Source organism: Aquarana catesbeiana, linkage group LG07, assembly GCF_042186555.1.
Source record: "Aquarana catesbeiana isolate 2022-GZ linkage group LG07, ASM4218655v1, whole genome shotgun sequence".
Lineage (NCBI taxonomy): Eukaryota > Metazoa > Chordata > Amphibia > Anura > Ranidae > Aquarana > Aquarana catesbeiana.
Genome location: NC_133330.1, coordinates 304,422,230 through 304,443,020, shown reverse-complemented (window position 1 = coordinate 304,443,020; position 20,791 = coordinate 304,422,230). Strand labels below are relative to the sequence as shown.

Below are 20,791 nucleotides of genomic sequence, written 5' to 3'. Positions count from 1 at the left end.
CCTGTAATAAACAAATACCAGCCTGATGAGATAGCCCTGTGCTAAAGAGTTCCTGATATGCCGGTCAGATGATAATGTCCGTGATCTCCTTTCTTTCTGTGCCTGCATGCACAATTTTTCATGTAAAATTTTCTAGAAGCACTGAGGGCAGCATGAAAAAAAAAACTGTTTCTATGGTAATATGGCTAAAACCGCAGCTCCAGAATACACTGTGCACATGCAATGCAAGCCATAGTGGTACTAGCAAGTCCACAGTTTTTGTGTGCATATATTATATATAAATACACACACACGCATATACATATACACACACACAGTGTCTTGAAAAAGTATTCATACCCCTTGAAATTTTCCACATTTTGTCATGTTACAACCAGAAACGTAAATATATTTTATTGGGATTTTATGTGCTAGACCAACACAAAGTGGCACATAAGTGTGAAGTGGAAGGAAAATGATAAATGTTTTTCAATTTTTTTTACAAAGAAACATCTGAAAAGTGTGGTATGCATTTGTATTCAGCCCCCTTTACTCTGATACCCCGCTTCTGTGTCTCAGCCAATGAGGAAGCAGAGAGGCAGGACAGCAGCAGCTCTTGTGCACATCGCTGGATCAAGAGCAGCTCAGGTATCTATTTTGGGGGGCTGGGGGGTAAGCAGCATACTGAAGGTTCTTTACCTTCATGCATAGAATGCATGAAGGTAAAAAGTCTTCAGCCTTTATAACCACTTTAACCACTTGCTTACGGGGCACTTAAACCCCCCTCCTGTCTAGACCAATTTTCAGCTTTTAGCGCTGTTGCACTTTGAATGACAATTGTGCGGTCATACAACACTGTACCCAAATGAAATTTTCATAATTTTTTTCCCCACAAATAGAGCTTTCTTTTGATGGTATTTGATCACCTCTGCGGTTTTTAGTTTTTGTTAAAAAAAATTGAAAAAGACAGAATTAAAATAAAAAAAAATTTATATTTATATATATATTTTGCAAACAGGTAATTTTTCTCCTTCGTTGATGTACGCTGATGAGGCGGCACTGATGGGCACCGATAGGTGGCAGTGATGGGCACTAATGGGTGGCAGTGATGGGCACTGATTGGGCACTGGCAGGTGGCAATGACAGATGGCACTTGCAGGCACAGATGAGGCATATGTGCCTACTTCCTCTTCGGGACCGATGTCCCTTTGACATAAGCCGGTGATCGGCTTTTTTTTCCTCCTCGCGCTGTCAGCGTGAGGAGAAAATGAAACCGATCACCGAGCTTTTGTTTACATCATGTGATCAGCTGTCATTGGCTGACAGCTGATCACATGGTAAGGGGCCGGAACCGGCCCCTTACTCGGATCTGTGATCATTCGAGTCTCCGTGACTCGGTGATCTTAGCGCGCACACCGTGCGCGTGCACAGGGGAGGATATCCTATGACAGCCTCCCGGAAATTGAGGTACGCGCTGTAGCCGTCATTGGCTATGGCCCGGACCTCTTTGGTTAAGGAGCACAACAACTGAGAGTTAGTGAGAATTTGCAAGCAGCTAAATCCATTTAGCCATAATTACTCCACTCTTCCTGATTTATGAGATATCTGTAGCTGTAAATAAAAGCAGAAATATCCGTATGGTAAATTTGCATAAGGAAAAAAGAAAATCTAGATAAAGGAAGGCCTGTAGACGTGGTATATCTGGATTTTGCAAAAGCATTTGACACAGTTCCCCATAAACATTTACTGTACAAAATAAGGTCCGTTGACATGGACCATAGGGGGAGTACATGGATTGAAAACTGGCTACAAGGGCGAGTTCAGAGGGTGGTGATAAATGGGGAATATTCTGAATAGTCAGGGGCGGAAAGTGGGGTCCCCCAGGGTTCTGTGCTGGGACCAATCCTGTTTAATTTGTTCATAAGCGACCTGGAGGATGGGGTAAACCGTTCAATCTCTATATTTGCGGACTATACTAAGCTAAGCAGGGCAATAACTTTTCCGCAGGATGTGGAAACCTTGCAAGAAGATCCGAACAAATTAATGGGGTGGGCAACTACATGGCAAATTAGGTTTAATGTAGAAAAATGTAAAACAATGCATTTGGGTGGCAAGAATATGAATGCAATCTATACACTAGGGAGAGAAGCTCTGGGGGAATCTAGGATGGAAAAGAACCTGGGGGTCCTAGTAGATGATAGGCTCAGCAATGGCATGCAATGCCAAGCTGCTGCTAACAAAGCAAACAGAATATTGGCATGCATTAAAAGGGGATCAACTCCAGGGATAAAGCGATAATTCTCCCAGTCCAGTTCTGGGCATCAGTCCTCAGGAGGGATGTACTGGAAATGGAGTGAGTACAGAGAAGGGCAACAAAGCTAATAAAGGGCCTGGAGGATATTAGTTATGAGGAAAGGTTGTGAGCACTGAACTTATTCTCTCTGGAGAAGAGACACTTGAGAGAGGATAGGATTTCAATTTACAAATACCGTACTGGTGACCCCACAACAGGGAGAAAACTTTTTTGCGGAAGAGAGTTTAACACGTGGACACTCATTAAAATTAGAAGAAGAGGTTTAACCATAAACTACGTAGAGGGTTCTTTACTGTAAGAGCGGCAAGGATGTGGAATTCCCTTCCACAGGCGGTGGTCTCAGTGGGGGGCATCGATAGTTTCAAAAAACTATTAGATAAGCACCTGAATGACCACAACATACAGGAATATACAATGTAATACTGATATCACACACACATAGGTTGGACTTGATGGACTTGTCTTTTTTCAACCTCACCTACTATGTAACTATGAAAACCAAATGGAAATTAAAACATCCACATGGGGAGTACTTACATTGTATTTCTGAAAGAATCCTAAATAACGGATAACTCCCAGCCATACTAGCATGGTAGATGTCCCCAGGAGAATGCTGCACACATCATAGCTTGACAGGCTCTGCTTGAGAAGAAAAAAAATATACGGTAATTAGTGTACATGGTTTTTACATTATTTTTTCTTTCAGAAGCATTACAATTTCAAATGGTAAAGAAAGACACATGCTAGGACCATGATACAAAATAACAATGAACAAGTTTACCTCTGAATTACAATGCCATGTAAGGCGGTTGGACATGCATTTTGCTTCTGAAAATGTAATCCCCATGTTAAAGTGATATTAAACTTTTTTTTTTTTTTGGGTACAATTCAGTATACGTTCTCCATACATACAGAAGATGCGTAGTCTTACTTCGGTCTTAGCTGGTCCCCAAATTGCTCAACTGCTGCCTTGTTTGTGGGTTTCTCCTTTACCTAACCAGCTGCTAACAAGATGCCTACATACACAGTCCTGGCCTGGACCAAAGCCCAGCAAGACATACCCTGCTACCTCCTCCTCCCAGAATGACAGCTGCAGCAGCCAACCCTAAATGCTTCAGTACTCTCCTCTATAAGTTTGGGGAAGCAGCAGGGACTGTCCCGGAGCCAGCGGTTGTGGCATGGTGCTTCGGCCTTTTTAGGGTTAAAACAGGCGGTATGGAGGTAACATAAAATGGTAACTTTGACCAGGTTAGTAATTATTTTGAGGAGGAGATACAGATATGAAAAGGAGTTGTAAAGGCAGAAGGTTTTTTATCCTAATCCAATCTATGCATTAAAGTGGTTGTATACCTTTTTTTTTTTTTTTTTACCTACAGGTAAGTCTGTATGGTTTAGGAGATATTTTCTTTGCATGCAGCCACTGACGTCAGCGGCGCATGTGCTGTTAAGGCCTGACTGCCGGGCCTTGCCGGAAAGGATACTCCCGCGCGCATTAGCGGGAGTGACATCATCGCAGCTCTGGAGCTGTGAGTGGCTGGAGCCGCGATGACGTAACTCCCGTGCATGTGCGCAGGAGTATCTTTTTCGGCAGCGTCTGCACATGCACTGCTGATGTCAGAGGAAACGCAGAGGGCAAAATGTCAGCTCCCTCAGCGTAGACCGGAATGCGATACGCGGACCTTGTTCTAATAGTGAGTTTTTCATAATGAGCTAGTATGCAGTGCCTTAGAGGGTTTACTTTTTTTTTGTGTGCGTTTTTTTTCCATGTGTGGGTATACAACCGCTTTAAGATAGCACCCCCCCCCATTACTTACCTGAGCCCCATCTCTCTCCAGCGATGTCCACGAATGTCTATGCCATCCAGGACACTCCTCCTGATTGGCTGAGACACAGCAGCGGCGCCTTTGGCTCCCATGGCTGTCAATCAAAGTCAGTCAGCCAATCAGGGGAGAAAGGGGGCGGGGGTGGGTCAGGACTTCATGTCTGAATGGACACACTGGGCTGTGTCTTGGCTCGAGTGCCCCCAAAGGAAGCTATTGACTTTGGGGGCACTGAACAGGAGGGAGGGGCCAGGAGCACAGAAGAGGGTGCTGAGAAGAGGAGGATCGGGGCTGCTCTGTGCAAAACCAACTGCATAGAGGAGCCAAGTATAACATGTTTGTTATTAAAAAAAAAAAAAACCACAAGACTTTACACTTTAAAGCTGGGACCAGTTAGTTGAACAAATCAAATGGTACAGGAATACAGGCACAGGAAAAGGGTCCGTGAATAGTATATAAAGCATGTGGGGAGGTGCAGCACGGTGCAATTCTAGTTCCAAGAAACAGAACTTGTATTAAAGTTAAAGTTAGGTAATTCACAACAAGCCCGGCGGGATGACACCCAACCAAGGACACAGAATGTAACAGCAGTGTGTAGCAGAACAGGTCTCGGATGTGCCGATAGCGTCTGTCTTGAGGGGTGGAATGCAGCCTGGCCAGTCCATACCCAGGCGGGGAGGATTCCAGGAAGGATGGCGTGTTCCTATCCTTTCCTTACTAGTTTGGAACCTCACTACCACTGTTCACTGTTCACAGATGGATAACCTGTCCCTACACTAACCACATGTGAAAAGCGCGCCAAGCCCGGGAGCCAGGGTTTCAAATAGACTCTGCCTGACCCAAGATGGCCTCCAGAGTCACATGGGGCAACAACAGCCAATTGGATAGCTTCCCCAGTGACCCAGGAAACTATAGCGGAACCATGTTCCTCTCGACTCCCCCTTTAACTGCAATGCTGCTAAGGTCAAGCTCCTCCAACAGTGTAGAAAACAGACTGCACCTGCCTACAAACAGATCACACAGAAAAACTGAGCACAGTGATATAAATGATGTTCAGTTTAAAGATTCTATGGTATATAATACAGGTTTGGATTTTAGAACAGTATATATTTTAAATGAATTGTGAAGAACAGGGCAGTTTAAAGACCAGGGGGTGCACGGACATTATTGCCAATGTGATAGACAGCCCCAATTGCTCAAGGGCTTGGATTGTGATGGTGTATATGTACCACCCAGAGTCCTGCTCTTTATTAGGTAGATGGGATTATTAATGAGATACACCCTACCGCAACCATTAGGTAACAGTGTTGTAGTGTGGAGCTAGGGGAAAAGTTTGGATTTTCCTTGCAAATCTTCTTTTGCCTCTCTACGAGCTCTACGCTCAGGGCCGCTGTTAGAAATCATGGGGCCCCATACAGCCTACCTGACGGGGCCCCCTTGACCCCGCCCACAACCCCACCCATGGCTCCGCCCCTGACACCGCCCACAACCCCACCTCTGGAGCGCCCCACCAATCATAACTGGATCTGAATGGGAGAGATGTCAGTGTTTTGACATCTGTGCCCATTCAGTTTGTGTCCCCATACACCAAAGACTTGTGTCCATTTATATCAGGCTACCTCTGATCTGTCACACTGGAAAAATAGAAAAGGATGTTCTTTTTCATTTTATTTTTTATTTTTTGACCTGAATGGACACGGAGGTAGGCGGATCTAAATGCACACAAGTCAATTCATACCTGTAAACCTACATGGAGCTTCCAATCAGGTCTGCATGAAAAACTGACAGGCAGACCTGATTGCAAAGCTTGGGTGAAAGGCTATCAAAGGGGAGTGGCTTGGGAGTGGTAAAAATGCATCTTGACTGTGTGTTTTTACTGTCCCTACCCATCACATGTGTAAAGTAGCATCTCACTATGTGCTCACGGTCATTATCATTATAATGATCAGAGCACAGCAGGTGCTCTATGGCTCTGTCAGTGTAACAGGACTGAGTGGTGCTGACTTTGTTATGGCTGTGCTCTGTGTTATAGTCTGTAACACCCAGTACAGCCATATATCAGGAAAGTCAGCACCCAACAGCCATGTTAAACTGACAGAGCAATAGAGCACCTGCTGTGCTCTGATCATCATAATGATAATGACCATGAGCACACAATGAGAGTCTGGGGACTGCAAATTCTACAATAGCCTGTGTGACCTCTGAGTGTGTGTATGTGCAGGGGACTGCTTGCCTGTGCACCTCTGCCGCTGTCAATATTACTTCTGCTGTTCTGTCTGTCTCAGTGATAAGTCTCTCCCTCAGGCTGCAGCACTTACTGAGTGAAGAGAGCCATATTACAGTAATATCCATCCGCCGGAGAAGGCATACAGTGAGCAGGCAGAACTTTCGTTTGTGCAGGTATACAGAGATCAGGGTGTGTGTGTATCCCTGCACCCGAAAATGAAAAAAAAAGTCCCTCTTCTGCTTTCACCTCCTGGGTCTCTCTGTTAACCTGATGGGGCCCAGGAAATTACTATATATTCCTTATATACATTAGTAATCAAGTGGGTGCGGGTTAATAAATAAAGTTATTTAGCTAGTTTTTTTTTTTTTTTTTTTTTTTAGCTAGAAGTTAAAAGATGTTTGGGCCCCCCCCTCTGCTGGCCGGGCTCGGTACAACAGGGCTGCTTGTACTGCCCTATCAGCGGCCCTGTCTAAGCTTAAAGCTGAACCTCACAACAGGTACCATCAGTTTATGTCAGGTGAAACAGAAAATGAGGTAGAGCTGTAAGAAGTAATAAATAATAAATGATGGCACTGGAAATTACATACGTAAATCGATTGCTAAATACTGTTTACTGGTCAGCCGATGCAGGGAATCAGGTGCAGCGACAGGAATCTAAATATTCTTCATCGATGAATAATTTATAGAAAAAGTGGCATACAGAATCAGGTAATGAGGAATTGTAGAGGAGCTGATATGGTGATTAGAACTACAAAAGTTTACCGATTGTATCAGGTAATACAAGGAGCTAGTATCTTTGGACCTAGGAACATTTAACAGATCAGCTTGAAGAAGGAAACAGGTGATGCATAAATGATTAAGGCATAACAGAATTTGGTGAACCCACTGTTTCCCCATGGGTGACAACTCACTAAGACAGGCCATAGATGATGCGATTTTCTTTCCTGTAACCACGTGTTGCTCGATTCCCCCATTAACACAGTTAGGCTCCATGCACACTGGCTTAAAAAACGTTGCTTCTACAAGAGTTTTGTAATCTGCCTGTAGAAGCAGCTCAATGTTATCCTATGTGTTCATGCACATTAGGACGATTACAGGCGATATTTTGAGCTCAACGTTTAGAGGCAGGAAAAAAACCCTTCTGGTTCGCGTTTCAGATTGGAGCTTACTGGCAAAAAAAGAGCAAAACTCTCCTAAACTCGTCTAAACTTTGTACAAAGAATGCTCTATATGAGCGTTTTTTTACTGCCAGGTGTGCATAGAGCCTCAGTGTTGAAGGGGAACTCTCTCCTGTGGAGCTATTGTGTTCTCCCCGTGGGGGTTTAAGGCTAGCTGCTATAGACACTGGAAATAATTGCATGCTAGAAATCCGACATGCTGGTGGTGCCCAAGTCGGTCGATGGATCAATTTGGGTACAATCAGCCTGCCCGTTCATGGATCGAATCTCAGCCAGCCCCTGCTGATATGGCTGCAATTTGAGACATCTATGTTCGGCCTAACAGGCAGGACACATGCTGAAACGGCACAAAGGACAGGAGTGACATTCTCAGGAAGGTGGGCTGAGATGACAGACAAATGCAGAAACTAGGCAAACAGTCAGAGCAGCTACAAAAGTCCAAATCACAGGAGTCATCCTGAACAGTGCAGACAGAAGTAAAGAAGAACCTGTTGATCAGGAACAGGCAATGTCTAGCAGTCTATTTAAGCATCCCTGAAGGGGGCAGATGTGCACTGCAGAGTGACCTAAGCTGCATCACTGAGTAATGACCAGCAGTTGGTGAAGGCTCAAGGCCAATTGTTACATACGAAGAAAGAAGATGAAGCCAGGTGACTGAAAACTAACAGTAATATGAAGCAGAAACTGCAGGAGTGGAATAGGGTTGCATATAAGTTAACATGTGTAATGATAAATGTATACATGAAAGGAGTAAGCATATGGCAATGGACCTTATGAACACCCTAGAAAGCAGGTCATATATGGTAATGATAGCCAAGAATAATTATCAAACCAGTAAGTACCAGGAGGCATGTGCTGGAAGTTTTGAAAAAGTAATAGCACAGGTGGTGCAGGAAATTGGCTGCCATAATGGGAGCTCTAAAATGCTATTAGAACAAGCCATGTAAGGATCAGTAGTGATAATGCAAGTCATTAGCAAGTTATTAGCTTGCTTCATCACACTGCAATATGGCACCACCATGGCACTCGAGTGATACAGATTTTAAATATCAGCTTTTGGTTGAATGACCCTTTACTGAATTAATGAATCGCTTGTTTACATAACTCTTTTACCCTGGGGTCTGTGCATGATAAATATCCAAAGTCAAATTAAACTGTGCCCTACTGTCAGTGTGCTATTGACTACAAATGAGTTACAGACAAAAATGAGAAAATAACACTAAATTCCCAATCACAGGTATCCCTATAATTCCCTTTCTCCCCTTCATCCTTTCCTCTCCCCTCCACCTTTTTTGTTATTTTTTATTATTTGTGACTTTATTATTTTGTGGTAATTCACGCTTAGAGACACCCTAGCACATAACATAATCCAAACATTATGGAAGAATTGACGGATAAACTGCTTTACATATTCTTCCACCCCTACCCAGCACCCACAAACCTGTATAATAATAATAATAATGAACAGACTAAATTGGAGATATCAGAATGCTATGTCTTGTTAATAGTAGATACTGTATTGCAGCGATATCCAAACTGCAGCCCATTGCATGCCTTTATCCATCCCACAGTGCACTGTTCCTCCCACTGACACCAACAATGAGCATCATTCCTTCCACTGACACCAACAGTGGGGAACTATTCCTCCCACTGACAACAATAATGTGGTATTTTTCCTTTCACCGACATCAATGATGTGGTACTATTCCCTACCAATGACACCAATGATGGGGGAATTTCATTTCACTGACACCAATGATGTGATACTATTCCTTCCACTGACACCAACTATGGGGCATAACTCATCCCCCTATTATAAACAATGGAACACTATTCCTGTCACTAATATCAATGATGGGGCACTATTTCTCCTCCTACTGACCACAGGAGCTACAGTGCCTTGAAAAAGTATTCATACCCCTTGATATTTTTCACACTGTCATGTTACAACCAAAAACGTAAATGTATTTTATTAATAGGATTTTATGTGATAGATCAGCAAAGTGGCACATAATTGTAAAGTGGAAGGAAAATGATAAATGGTTTTCTATTTTTTTTTTACAAATAAATATGTGAAAAGTGTGGCGTGCATTTGTATTCAGCCCCCCCCCCCAGTCAATACTTTGTAGAACCGCTTTTCTCTGCAATTACAGCTGCAAGTCTTTTTGGGGATGTCTCTACCAGTTTTGCACATCTAGAGAATGCATTTTTGCCCATTCTTCTTTGCAAAATAGAGCTCTGTCAGATTGGATGGAGAGCGTTGTGAACAGCAATTTTCAAGTCTTGCCACAGATTCTCAATTGGATTTAGGTCTGGCTGTATGTTTAGGGTAATTGTCCTGCTGGAAGGTGAACCTCCACCCCAGTCTCTAGTCTTTTGCAGACTCTAACAGGTTTTCTTCTAAGATTGCCCTGTATTTGGGTCCATCCATCTTCCCATCAACCCTGTCCCTGCTGAAAAAAAGCATCCCCACAACATGATGCTTCCACCACCATGTGTGGGGATGGTGTGTTCAGTGTGATGTGCAGTGTTAGTTTTCTCCCACACATAGTGTTTTGCTTTTTGGCCAAAAGGTTCAATTTTGGTCTCATCTGATCAGAGCACCTTCTTCCACATGTTTGCTGTGTCCCCCACATGGCTTCTACCAAACTACAAATGGGACACCTTATGGCTTTCCTTCAACAATGGCTTTCTTCTTGCCACTCTTCGATAAAGGCCAGATTTGTGGAGTGCACGACTAATAGTTGCCCTGTAGACAGATTCTCCCACCTGAGCTGTGGTTCTCTGCAGCTCCTCCAGAGTTACCATGGGCCTCTTGGCTGCTTCTCTGATTAATCTCTTTGCCCGGCCTGTCAGTTTAGGTGGATGGCCATGTCTTGGTAGGTTTGCAGTTGGGCCATACTCTTTCCATTTTCGGATGATTAAACAGTGCTCTGTGAGATGTTCAAAGCTTGGGATATTTTTTTTATAACCTAACCCTGCTTTAAACTTCTCTACAACTTTAGCCCTGACCTGTCTGGTGTGTTCCTTGGCCTTCATGATGCTGTTTATTCACTAAGGTTCTCGAACAAACCTCTGGGGGCTTCACAGAGCAGCTGTATTTACACTAAGATTAAATTACACACAGGTGGACTCTATTTACTAATTAGGTGACTTCTGAAGGCAATTTGGTGTTTGTTTGCTGTCTGTTGGTGTGTGTTTGCTGTCTGTTGGTGTTTGCTGGGTTGCATTTTGGGGACTTTTCCTTTTAGTTTTTAATTTGCCTTTTGCTGTCACTTTTTAAATAGCTTTTTTTTTTTTTTTTTCTTGGTTTCATCAGTTAATCAATTAAGGGGTGTGGTTAATTGCTCACAGGTGCCTATTTAACTTGTTGTAGGACTCAGTCTGAGCGTGCTCAGTTTGAAGCTGTGGAGCTTGGTGTAAGTGGAGCTGGATCAAGTGGGAGTTAAAAAGTTAAAAGAGTTTAAAACAGGAGGTTATAACAGGGGTCATAGTAGTGTGAGTATCTGAGTGTTGTCTGAGTAGTGAGTGTGGATCGTTAGTACTTGTGTATTGTGTACCTGCGTATTGTCTTGTCGTGTACCTGTGTATTGTCTTGAGTATTAGTGCCAGGAAGCTAGTTGTTAGGTAATTTGGACAGGGTAAAATCCCCAAATCCTCACTAAATTTAATAGGTACGATGCCCGGCGGGTGTGGAGAGGCGACTCTTTGTACATCTTGCCGCATGTATGCGTTCCTTGATCAACCGATCGAGGGCGAATACTGCTGTGCAAAATGTAAGCACATTGTTTCCCTGGAAGCCCAGGTTCTGAATCTGGGGAAGCAACTGTCAGCACTGAGAAGTCCCTCCATACTAAAGGTGAGCCAGGAACGTACACGGCAGGTGCCGGCAGGGGCCAGCACAGAGGCGGGTGGAGACAAAGAGGCGCAGGCACTAGCAAAGAGTAGATGGGTGACAGTCAGGAGGGGTAGAGGGGGAAGTGCCAGGGAGGCCGATCCAGGACTGGAGCATCCTAATAAGTACAAAGATAATCAAAAAAGACTGCGCTAAAAAAATGACATATACATTGACAGCACATATAAATGTGTAAATAATGAAGAATTCAATCTATCGGGTGATCAAAAATATAAAATATAAGTATTCTAGTGAAAATGAATTTTCAATGGAATAATATGAAACAAGTATGGCATAAAATTATAATAATGAAAACAAGTGTATCAAATAACAAAAATAATCAAAAATAAAATGGAAATATTCAGAAGGAAACAGTCCTTGGAGCCAAGGCAGATTGAATAGGTGATCATAAAGGTTAAACACCCAGCACCCAGTGAGAAATCCTCCACCTTAATAGATGTACGCTTACCAGAGGTAAGCTAGATAACAGCTTATCTATGAACATCCACACAGGGGACACAACTCCTTAGATCTCCTCACAAGGAAGGGGCAGGCAGGATCTCTCCTTTCGGCGGACCTCAAACAGCATACCGGGGGGACCCAGAAGAATAAAAAATTTCCTCCATAGTGTGAATCCGTAAAACCATTTATTGAAATAAGGAATATGTACACTTACATTAAAAAATCGTAGTAGAAATTTCTAAGAGAACAGCCGGCCGGCTTGCATACACCCGTTCAAACGAGATAGGATGGAAACGATGACGTCAGCGCGTCGGCCTTTGAGTGACATTGGTGTAACCAGTCAGGGACCAGCACTGCTGGAGATGAGGGACTCTCCTAGCTGCCAGGGGAAGAACTCCTCCAGTGAGAGTGGGGGGGCAGCAAAGGGAGAGGAAAGACAGATTCTGGTGGTAGGGGACTCAATTCTTAGAAGGACAGAGAGGGCAATCTGTAACCAAGACCTGAAGCGCCGAACAGTATGTTGTCTACCGGGCGCTCGGGTTCGGCACATCACGGATCTTGTGGACAGATTACTGGGAGGGGCTGGGGAAGACCCGGCTGTCATGGTGCACATTGGCACCAATGACAAAGTCAGAGGCAGATGGAGTGTCCTAAAGGGACTTAGGAGCTAAATTGAGGAAAAGGACCTCCAAGGTAGTGTTCTCAGGAATACTACCGGTACATCGAGCCACACCAGAGAGGCAGAGGGAGATTAGGGAAGTAAACAAGTGGCTGAAGAGCTGGTGTAGTAAGGAGGGGTTTGGGTTCCTGGAGGACTGGGCCGACTTCTCAGTCGGTAACCGGTACTATAGAAGGGACGGACTGCACCTAAATGAGGAGGGTGCAGATCTCCTGGGAATGAAGATGGCCAAAAAGTTAGAGGGGTTTTTAAACTAGGCGATGGGGGGAGGGTCCAGAGACAGTGATAGCCAGCGCGGAAGATATTCCAGAGGGTAGTATTGGGGGCATTAGTGGTAGGTTAACCAAAGCACAAAAACACAAGGTGAGTATAGTAGCAAGTCCAAGTTGCAATCTTGAAACACCCAATACGAGGACAATATGCGACCGGTCCAAACTATGTGGCATGTTCACCAATGCCAGGAGCCTGGCGGACAAGATGGGTGAACTAGAGATACTGTTGTACAAGGAGGATTTGGATTTTGTGGGAATTTCAGAGACCTGGTTCAACAGCTCTCATGATTGGCTGGCAAACATTCAAGGGTATACCCTATACCGCAAGGATAGAGAGGGTAAAAAAGGGGGAGGGGTATGCCTATATATCAAGAATAATGTACAAGTGAATGTGAGAGATGACATCACTGAGGGGGCTAGGGAGGAGGTGGAATCTTTATGGGTAGAGCTCCAAAGGGATGAAGCTAAGGGGAAAATAATACTGGGAGTATGCTATAGGCCCCCTAACCTGAGGGAGGAAGTGGAGACGGATCTCCTATCACAAATTGGATTAGCAGCAAGGATGGGAAGTGTTATCATAATGGGGGATTTTAATTATCCAGACATAGACTGGGCGGAGGGAACTGCGCATTCATTTAAGGCTCGCCAGTTCCTTAGTGTCTTGCAGGACAATTTTATGGGTCAGATGGTAGACGCACCAACTAGAAATAAAACATTACTAGATCTACTGATTACCAACAATACAGACCTGATAACAGATGTGGAAATACGGGGCAATTTAGGTAACAGCGATCACAGGTCAATTAGTTTCAGTATAAATCACACAAATAGGAGACATGAAGGGAACACAAAGACACTGAATTTCAAAAGAGCCAACTTCCCTAAACTATAAACCTTGCTAAAAGGCATAAATTGGGATAAAATATTAGGAACAAAGAATACGGAGGAGAGATGGGTTTGCTTTAAGAGCATATTAAATAAGGGCATTAGCCAATGTATCCCATTGGGTAATAAATTTAAAAGAGTGAACAAACATCCTGGATGGCTTAACTCCAATGTAAAAATGCATATAAAAGCAAAGGAGAAGGCCTTCAAAAAATACAAGGTTGAGGGATCATCCACAGCATTCAGAATTTATAAAGAATGCAATAAGAAATGTAAGGGTGCAATTAGGATGGCTAAGATAGAACATGAAAGACACATAGCGGAGGAGAGCAAAAAAAATCCCAAGAAATTCTTTAAGTATGTAAACAGTAAAAAAGGGAGGACAGACCATATTGGCCCCATAAAGAATGAGGAAGGACATCTGGTTACAAAGGATGGGGAGATGGCAAAGGTACTGAATTTATTCTTCTCCTCAGTCTTCACGAGTGAATCGGGGGGCTTCAGTAACCAAAACTGCAGTGTTTATCCTCATGACACAACACAGGAAGCACCTACATGGTTAACAGAGGACGGAATTAAAATTAGACTTGAGAAACTTAACATTAATAAATCACTGGGACCAGATGGCTTGCATCCGAGGGTACTTAGGGAACTCAGTCAGGTGATTGCCAGACCGTTGTTCCTAATTTTTACAGACAGTCTATTGACTGGAATGGTGCCAGCTGATTGGAGAAAAGCCAATGTAGCACCAATATTTAAAAAGGGCCCAAAAAACATCCCTGGGAATTACAGACCAGTTAGCCTAACATCAATAGTATGTAAACTCTTGGAGGGGATGATAAGGGACTATATACAAGATTTTAGAAAATAGAAATGATATCATTAGCAGTAATCAGCATGGATTCATGAAGAATCGTTCTTGCCAAACCAATCTATTAACCTTCTATGAGGAGGTGAGTTGCCATCTAGATAAAGGAAGGCCCGTAGACGTGGTGTATCTGGATTTTGCAAAAGCATTTGACACAGTTCCCCATAAACGTTTACTGTACAAAATAAGGTGCGTTGGCATGGACCATAGGGTGAGTACATGGATTGAAAACTGGCTACAAGGGCGTGTTCAGAGGGTGGTGATAAATGGGGAGTACTCAGAATGGTCAGGGGTGGGTAGTGGGGTTCCCCAGGGTTCTGTGCTGGGACCAATCCTATTTAATTTGTTCATAAACGACCTGGAGGATGGGATAAACAGTTCAATCTCAGTATTTGCAGACGATACTAAGCTAAGCAGGGCAATAACTTCTCCGCAGGATGTGGAAATCTTGCAAAAAGACCTGAACAAATTAATGGGGTGGGCGACTACATGGCAAATGAGGTTCAATGTAGAAAAATGTAAAATAATGCATTTGGGTGGCAAAAATATGAATGCAATCTATACACTGGGGGGAGAACCTCTGGGGGAATCTAGGATGGAAAAGGACTTGGGGGTCCTAGTGGATGATAGGCTCAGCAATGGCATGCAATGCCAAGCTGCTGCTAATAAAGCAAACAGAATATTGGCATGCATTAAAAGGGGGATCAACTGCAGAGATAAAACGATAATTCTCCCGCTCTACAAGACTCTGGTCCGCCCGCACCTGGAGTATGCTGTCCAGTTCTGGGCACCAGTCCTCAGGAGGGACGTACTGGAAATGGAGCAAGTACAAAGAAGGGCAACAAAGCTAATAAAGGGTCTGGAGGATCTTAGTTATGAGGAAAGGTTGCGAGCACTGAACTTATTCTCTCTGGAGAAGAGACGCTTGAGAGGGGATATGATTTCAATTTACAAATACTGTACTGGTGACCCCACAATAGGGATAAAACTTTTTCGCAGAAGAGAGTTTAATAAGACTCGTGGCCACTCATTACAATTAGAAGAAAAGAGGTTTAACCTTAAACTACGTAGAGGGTTCTTTACTGTAAGAGCGGCAAGGATGTGGAATTCCCTTCCACAGGCGGTGGTCTCAGCGGGGAGCATTGATAGCTTCAAGAAACTATTAGATAATCACCTGAATGACCGCAATATACAGGGATATGTAATGTAATACTGACACATAATCACACACATAGGTTGGACTTGATGGACTTGTGTCTTTTTTCAACCTCACCTACTATGTAACTATGTAATTTGTTCCAGCGGTGTTGTCAGGGATCCACCAGCACCAGTCCAGGACACTTGCGTTCGCCTATGCGTCGGCGCGCTTCCATTCGGACACAGCATCAAACTGCTGTGCATCAGCGCGGCGCTCGGGCGCGCGCGGGTGCGCGCGCGCGTGCGCGCGCGTTCGCGTTAGCGCCGGTTTGGCGCCATCTTAGCACATAAAAGTTCCCCTGTTCCATGAGGACGTCGCTGCTTCGTCTCAGCTCTGTGAATCTGTTGACCCGTATCCTGATTGTCTGCTACCTGATCTTGACCCGGCTTGTTTGACCATCCGACCTGCTCCTATCCCGATCCGGCTTGTCTGACTACTCTTCTGTCCGTATTTGCTACCGTTGCCGAACCCTGCCTGTTCACCGACTCTGCCTAGTCTGCCGTTATTACCTGTGCCAGCTACCTGCCGACCCGGACTGTCTGACTCTGCTTGTGCCTACTGTTCACTTGCTGTTGCACCTTCAGCTTCAGCTTCAGTGATCTCTCCCTCCAGCGTGTCAAGCCTGCTGCCGCTCCAGTCTGCTCTCACCTGCAACTCAGCCATCCAGTGTGTCAAGCCTGCTGCCGTTCCAGTCTCCTCTCACCTGCAACCCAGTGAGTCAAGTTACTGCTATTCCAGTCTCCACTCACCTGCAGCTCGGCCATCCCAGGAGGGATCTCTGCCTCCACATCAGAGACTATACAGACACTCCTACCCCACTGCGCTCAGGAGACCACTGTCCCCACTCCAGTGGCTCCTGAACCAGCGTTGTATGAGAGGTCTTCTCCTACAGTCAGGCTCTCCTACCAGGTACCTTACAGGTGTTTAGTTAGCGATCTCAGAGTAAAGGGGGCTGAATACAAATGCACACCACACTTTTCAGATATTTATTTGTAAAAGATTTTGAAAACCATTTATCATTTTACTTCCACTTCACCATTATGTGCCACTTTGTGTTGGTCTTTTACATAAAATCCTAAAAAAATACATTTACGTTTTTGGTTGTAACATGACAAAATGTCTAAAATTTCAAGGGGTATGAATACTTTTTCAAGGCACTGTATGTAATTTTTTTACTCCCGCTAACCACCAAGCCTGAGACATTGTCTACTTACAATGACACTGAGATATTTTCTACTCTCGCTGGCCACAGTCCAGCCCTCCTAAAGTCTGAGGGACAGTAAACTGGCCCTTTGTTTAGGAAGTTTGGAGGCCCCTGCTATATTGCATGTATACAACTGTTCATAAATATGAAACATAAAATATGTCATAATTATGACACAACTTGTCAATTAAAGCTCCAATGGGGATGCCCAGGGAAATTTAAAAAGATCTGGGGCTTGTTGCTGGATACCGTAGGCCTTAGTCTCACTGATCTTGTTATGGATAGAATATTATCATGAGGTTATGTGTCCTAAATTCTCTTTATCCAACTTTTCCTATTGCCATGGTACTGATGGTGGCTTTGTTTGTGTCTTGACTTGTGTAACAACTGTGCTGGACTGATGTCGATATTTTATTGAACTCACTTTTTTTTTTTTCAATAAAATGTACCTTTTTCCGAGAGAAAAAAACGTTGAGCTCCAATTCCATCACTTATAAGCAGGGCTTGTTTTGTGAGAGAATAGGTGCAAAAATTCAACCACCCTGCGCGCATTGAATGGTAGGTGTGGCCAAAGTGCATTAGTGGGACGGTCTTCGAGGTGCATTGCTGAATAAAACCAAGAGTGCGTTACGTACAGAGTTCATGGTTTCATAAGTGCATTATGTACAGAGTGCAAGATTTAGGAGTGTGCTACGCACAGAATGCAGAGTTCAAGAGTGCGCTACTCACAAATATGCAAAGTTCAGGAGTGCGCAATGCACACAGTGCAGGATTCAGGAGTGCGCTAGGCAGACAGGCCAGTTTACAGCCAGAAATGGCTTCTCCCAAATTCTCCCCAACCCACTCTTAGTACAGAGCTCTCCTCCCATCTCCAAATCCCCCTCTCCCCCACCTAGGCAGTACCAAAGAAATGGGCTGCTGCAAAAAAGCAGCCACTGTACAATTTGCATCAGGTAGTGCACGCTGAAAAAAAAATGAGACTGAAACTTTTTACAAGGGCATAATTAATTTTAGGAAGAGTTCAATACGGAGGCGCTGATGTTTTTTGCCTACTAACCTTTGCCTGGATCTCCATCTTCAGTATGGAACCTACAATGGATAAAATATCACTCACAATAATGAGAATGTACCAGCCATTGACAAACTCCATTTTTTCTGACCATGGCACAGCCTTTGACAATCGTTGTTGAACATACATTACATATTCCTGAAAAATGAATAAATATATGGTTTATTAACCAGGCAAGTATGGGTATTCATAAAGCTGGCAGAACTCATGTACTTGAGCAAACAATTTCCTAACTGTTTTATGAACTGTGAGCTTCCAAGCATACACCTAATGAGTATCCACTAAACTTTAGACCACATTTAAGCCTCTCTATGCCTAAGGCCATAAGTATGAAAAATGTCTGAGAGGGGAGGACTACTGGCAGGGATGAATGTGTATCTTTTATTTCAGAATAAAAATTGTCTGAGCCGAGTGATGTCATCGGTGTGCGACTTTTCCTTTTTCACATTTAAACCTAGTTGTCACTACCAAATCTGTTTCAGGTCAGTGAATTATTTTCTTCTCTTGGTTTTACTTCTTTTACATACAACTTAGAGCAGGTACTGGGCAGAGGACAGTCAATGACCATAGAGAATGGCATCTGCACAATAGGACATGTTGTGGGAGAGAGCCATTATTCTCTATGAATATTTCTCCATGCTTATATACATGGTTGCATAGTAGTGCGGTTGAAAAAAAGACACAAGTCCATCAAATCCAACCTATGTGTGTGATTATATGTCAGTATTACATTGTATATCCCTGTATGTTGTGGTCCTTCAGGTGCCTAGCTAATAATTTTTTTAAACTATCGATGCTCCCTGCTGAGACCACCGCCTGTGGAAGGGAATTCCACATCCTTGCCGCTCTTACAGTAAAGAACCCTCTACGCAGTTTAAGGTTAAACCTCTTTTCTTCTAATTTTAGTGAATGGCCATGTGTCTTATTAAACTCCCTTCCGCGGAAAAGTTTTATCCCTATTGTGGAGTCACCAGGTCCTTTTCCATCCTTGATTCCCTCAGAGGTTCTCCCCCCCAGTGTATAGATTGCATTCATATTTTTGCTGCCCAAATGCATTATTTTACATTAAGCCTCATTTGTCATGTAGTTGCCCACCCCATTAATTTGTTCAGATATACTTGCAAGGTTTCCACATCCTGCTGAGAAGTTATCGCCCTGTTTAGCTTAGTATAGTCCGCAAATACAGAGATTGAACTGTTTATCTCATCCTCCAGGTCGTTTATGAACAAATTAAATAGGATTGGTCCCAGCACAGAACCCTGGGGGACCCCACTTTCCACCCCTGACCATTCCGAGTATTCCCCATTTATCACTACCCTCTGAACTCGCCCTTGTAGCCAGTTTTCAATCCATGTACTCACCCTATGGTCCATACGAACGGACTTACTTTGCACAGTAAACGTTTATGGGGAACTGTGTCAAATGTTTTTGCAAAATCCAGATACACCACGTCTACGGGCCTTCCTTTATCTAGATGGCAACTCACCTCCTCATAGAAGGTTAATAGATTGGTTTGGCAAGAACAATTCTTCATGAATCCATGCCGATTACTGCTAATGATATCGTTTTCATTACTAAAATCTTGTATATAGTCCCTTATCAACCCCTCCAAGAGCTCACCATCCTTTGTAACCGGATTCCCTTCCTCATTCTTTATGGGGCCAATATGGTCTGTCCTCCCCCTTTTACTGTTTATATATGTAAAGAATTTCTTGGGATTTTCTTTGCTCTCCTCCGCTATGTCTTTCGTGTTCTATCTTAGCCACCCCAATTGCACCCTTACATTTCTTGTTGCATTCTTTGTAAAGTTTGAATGCTGATGATGATCCCTCAGCCTTGTATTTTTTGAAGGCCTTCTACTTTGCTTTTATATGCATTTTTACATTGGAATTAAGCCACCCAGGACTTTTGCTCGCTCTTTTAAATTTACTTCCCAATGAGATGCACTGGCTAATGTGCTTTTTTAATATGCTCTTAAAGCAAACCCATCTCTCCTTCGTATTCTTTGTTCCTATGATTTTATCTCAATTTGTATCTTCTAGCAAGGTTTGTAGTTTAGGGAAGTTGGCTCTTTTGAAATTCAGTGTCTTTGTATTCCCCTTATGTTTCCTATTTGTGTGATTTATACTGAAGCTAATTGACCTGTGATCGCTGTTTCCTAAATTCCCCCGTATTTCCACATCCGTTATCAGGTCTGTATTGTTGGTAATCAGTAGGTCTAGTAACGCTTTGTTTCTAGTTGGTGCATCTACCATCTGACCCATGAAATTGTCCTGCAAGACATTTAGGAACTGGCGAGCTTTAGACGAATGTGCGGTTCCTTCCGCCTAGTCTATGTCTGGATAATTAAAATTTCCCATTCTTGCTGCTAATCCAAATTGTGATAGGAGGTCTGTCTTCCCCTCCTCTCTTAGGTTAGTGGCCTATAGCATACTCCCAGTATTACTTTCCCCTTAGTTTCATCCCTTTGGAGCTCTACCCATAAGGATTCCACCTCCACCCTTGCTACCTTAGTGATGTCATCTCTCACATTTACTTGTACATTATTCTAGATATACAGGCATACCCCTCCCCCTTTTTTACCCTCTCTATGCCTGCGATAAAGAGAATATCCTTGAATGGTTGCCAGCCAATTATTAGAGCTGTTGAACCAAGTCTTTGAATTCCCACAAAATCTAAATTCTCCTCCTCCATCCTGAGCCTTTAAGTTCACCACCAGAAAGATCTTATTCACCTGTAAC

At 43.5% G+C, this 20,791-nt stretch overlaps 1 protein-coding gene across 8 annotated transcripts in view; it reads right to left on the bottom strand.

Moving 5' to 3' along the window:
• MCOLN3 (mucolipin TRP cation channel 3) overlaps positions 1 to 20,791 on the bottom strand; it is an 85,628-nt gene that overhangs the window by 19,702 nt on the left and 45,135 nt on the right. For 6 of the 8 annotated variants that reach the window (XM_073593618.1, XM_073593623.1, XM_073593621.1 and 3 more), the window contains exons 10-11: positions 18,039 to 18,188; positions 2,831 to 2,935 (exon numbers count right to left, since the gene is read on the bottom strand). In XM_073593618.1, the coding sequence (XP_073449719.1) occupies positions 2,831 to 2,935; positions 18,039 to 18,188 (255 nt within the window). The remainder of the gene's footprint in view (positions 1 to 2,830; positions 2,936 to 18,038; positions 18,189 to 20,791) is intronic. The other 2 variants (XM_073593624.1, XM_073593625.1) reach the window with 1 other exon arrangement.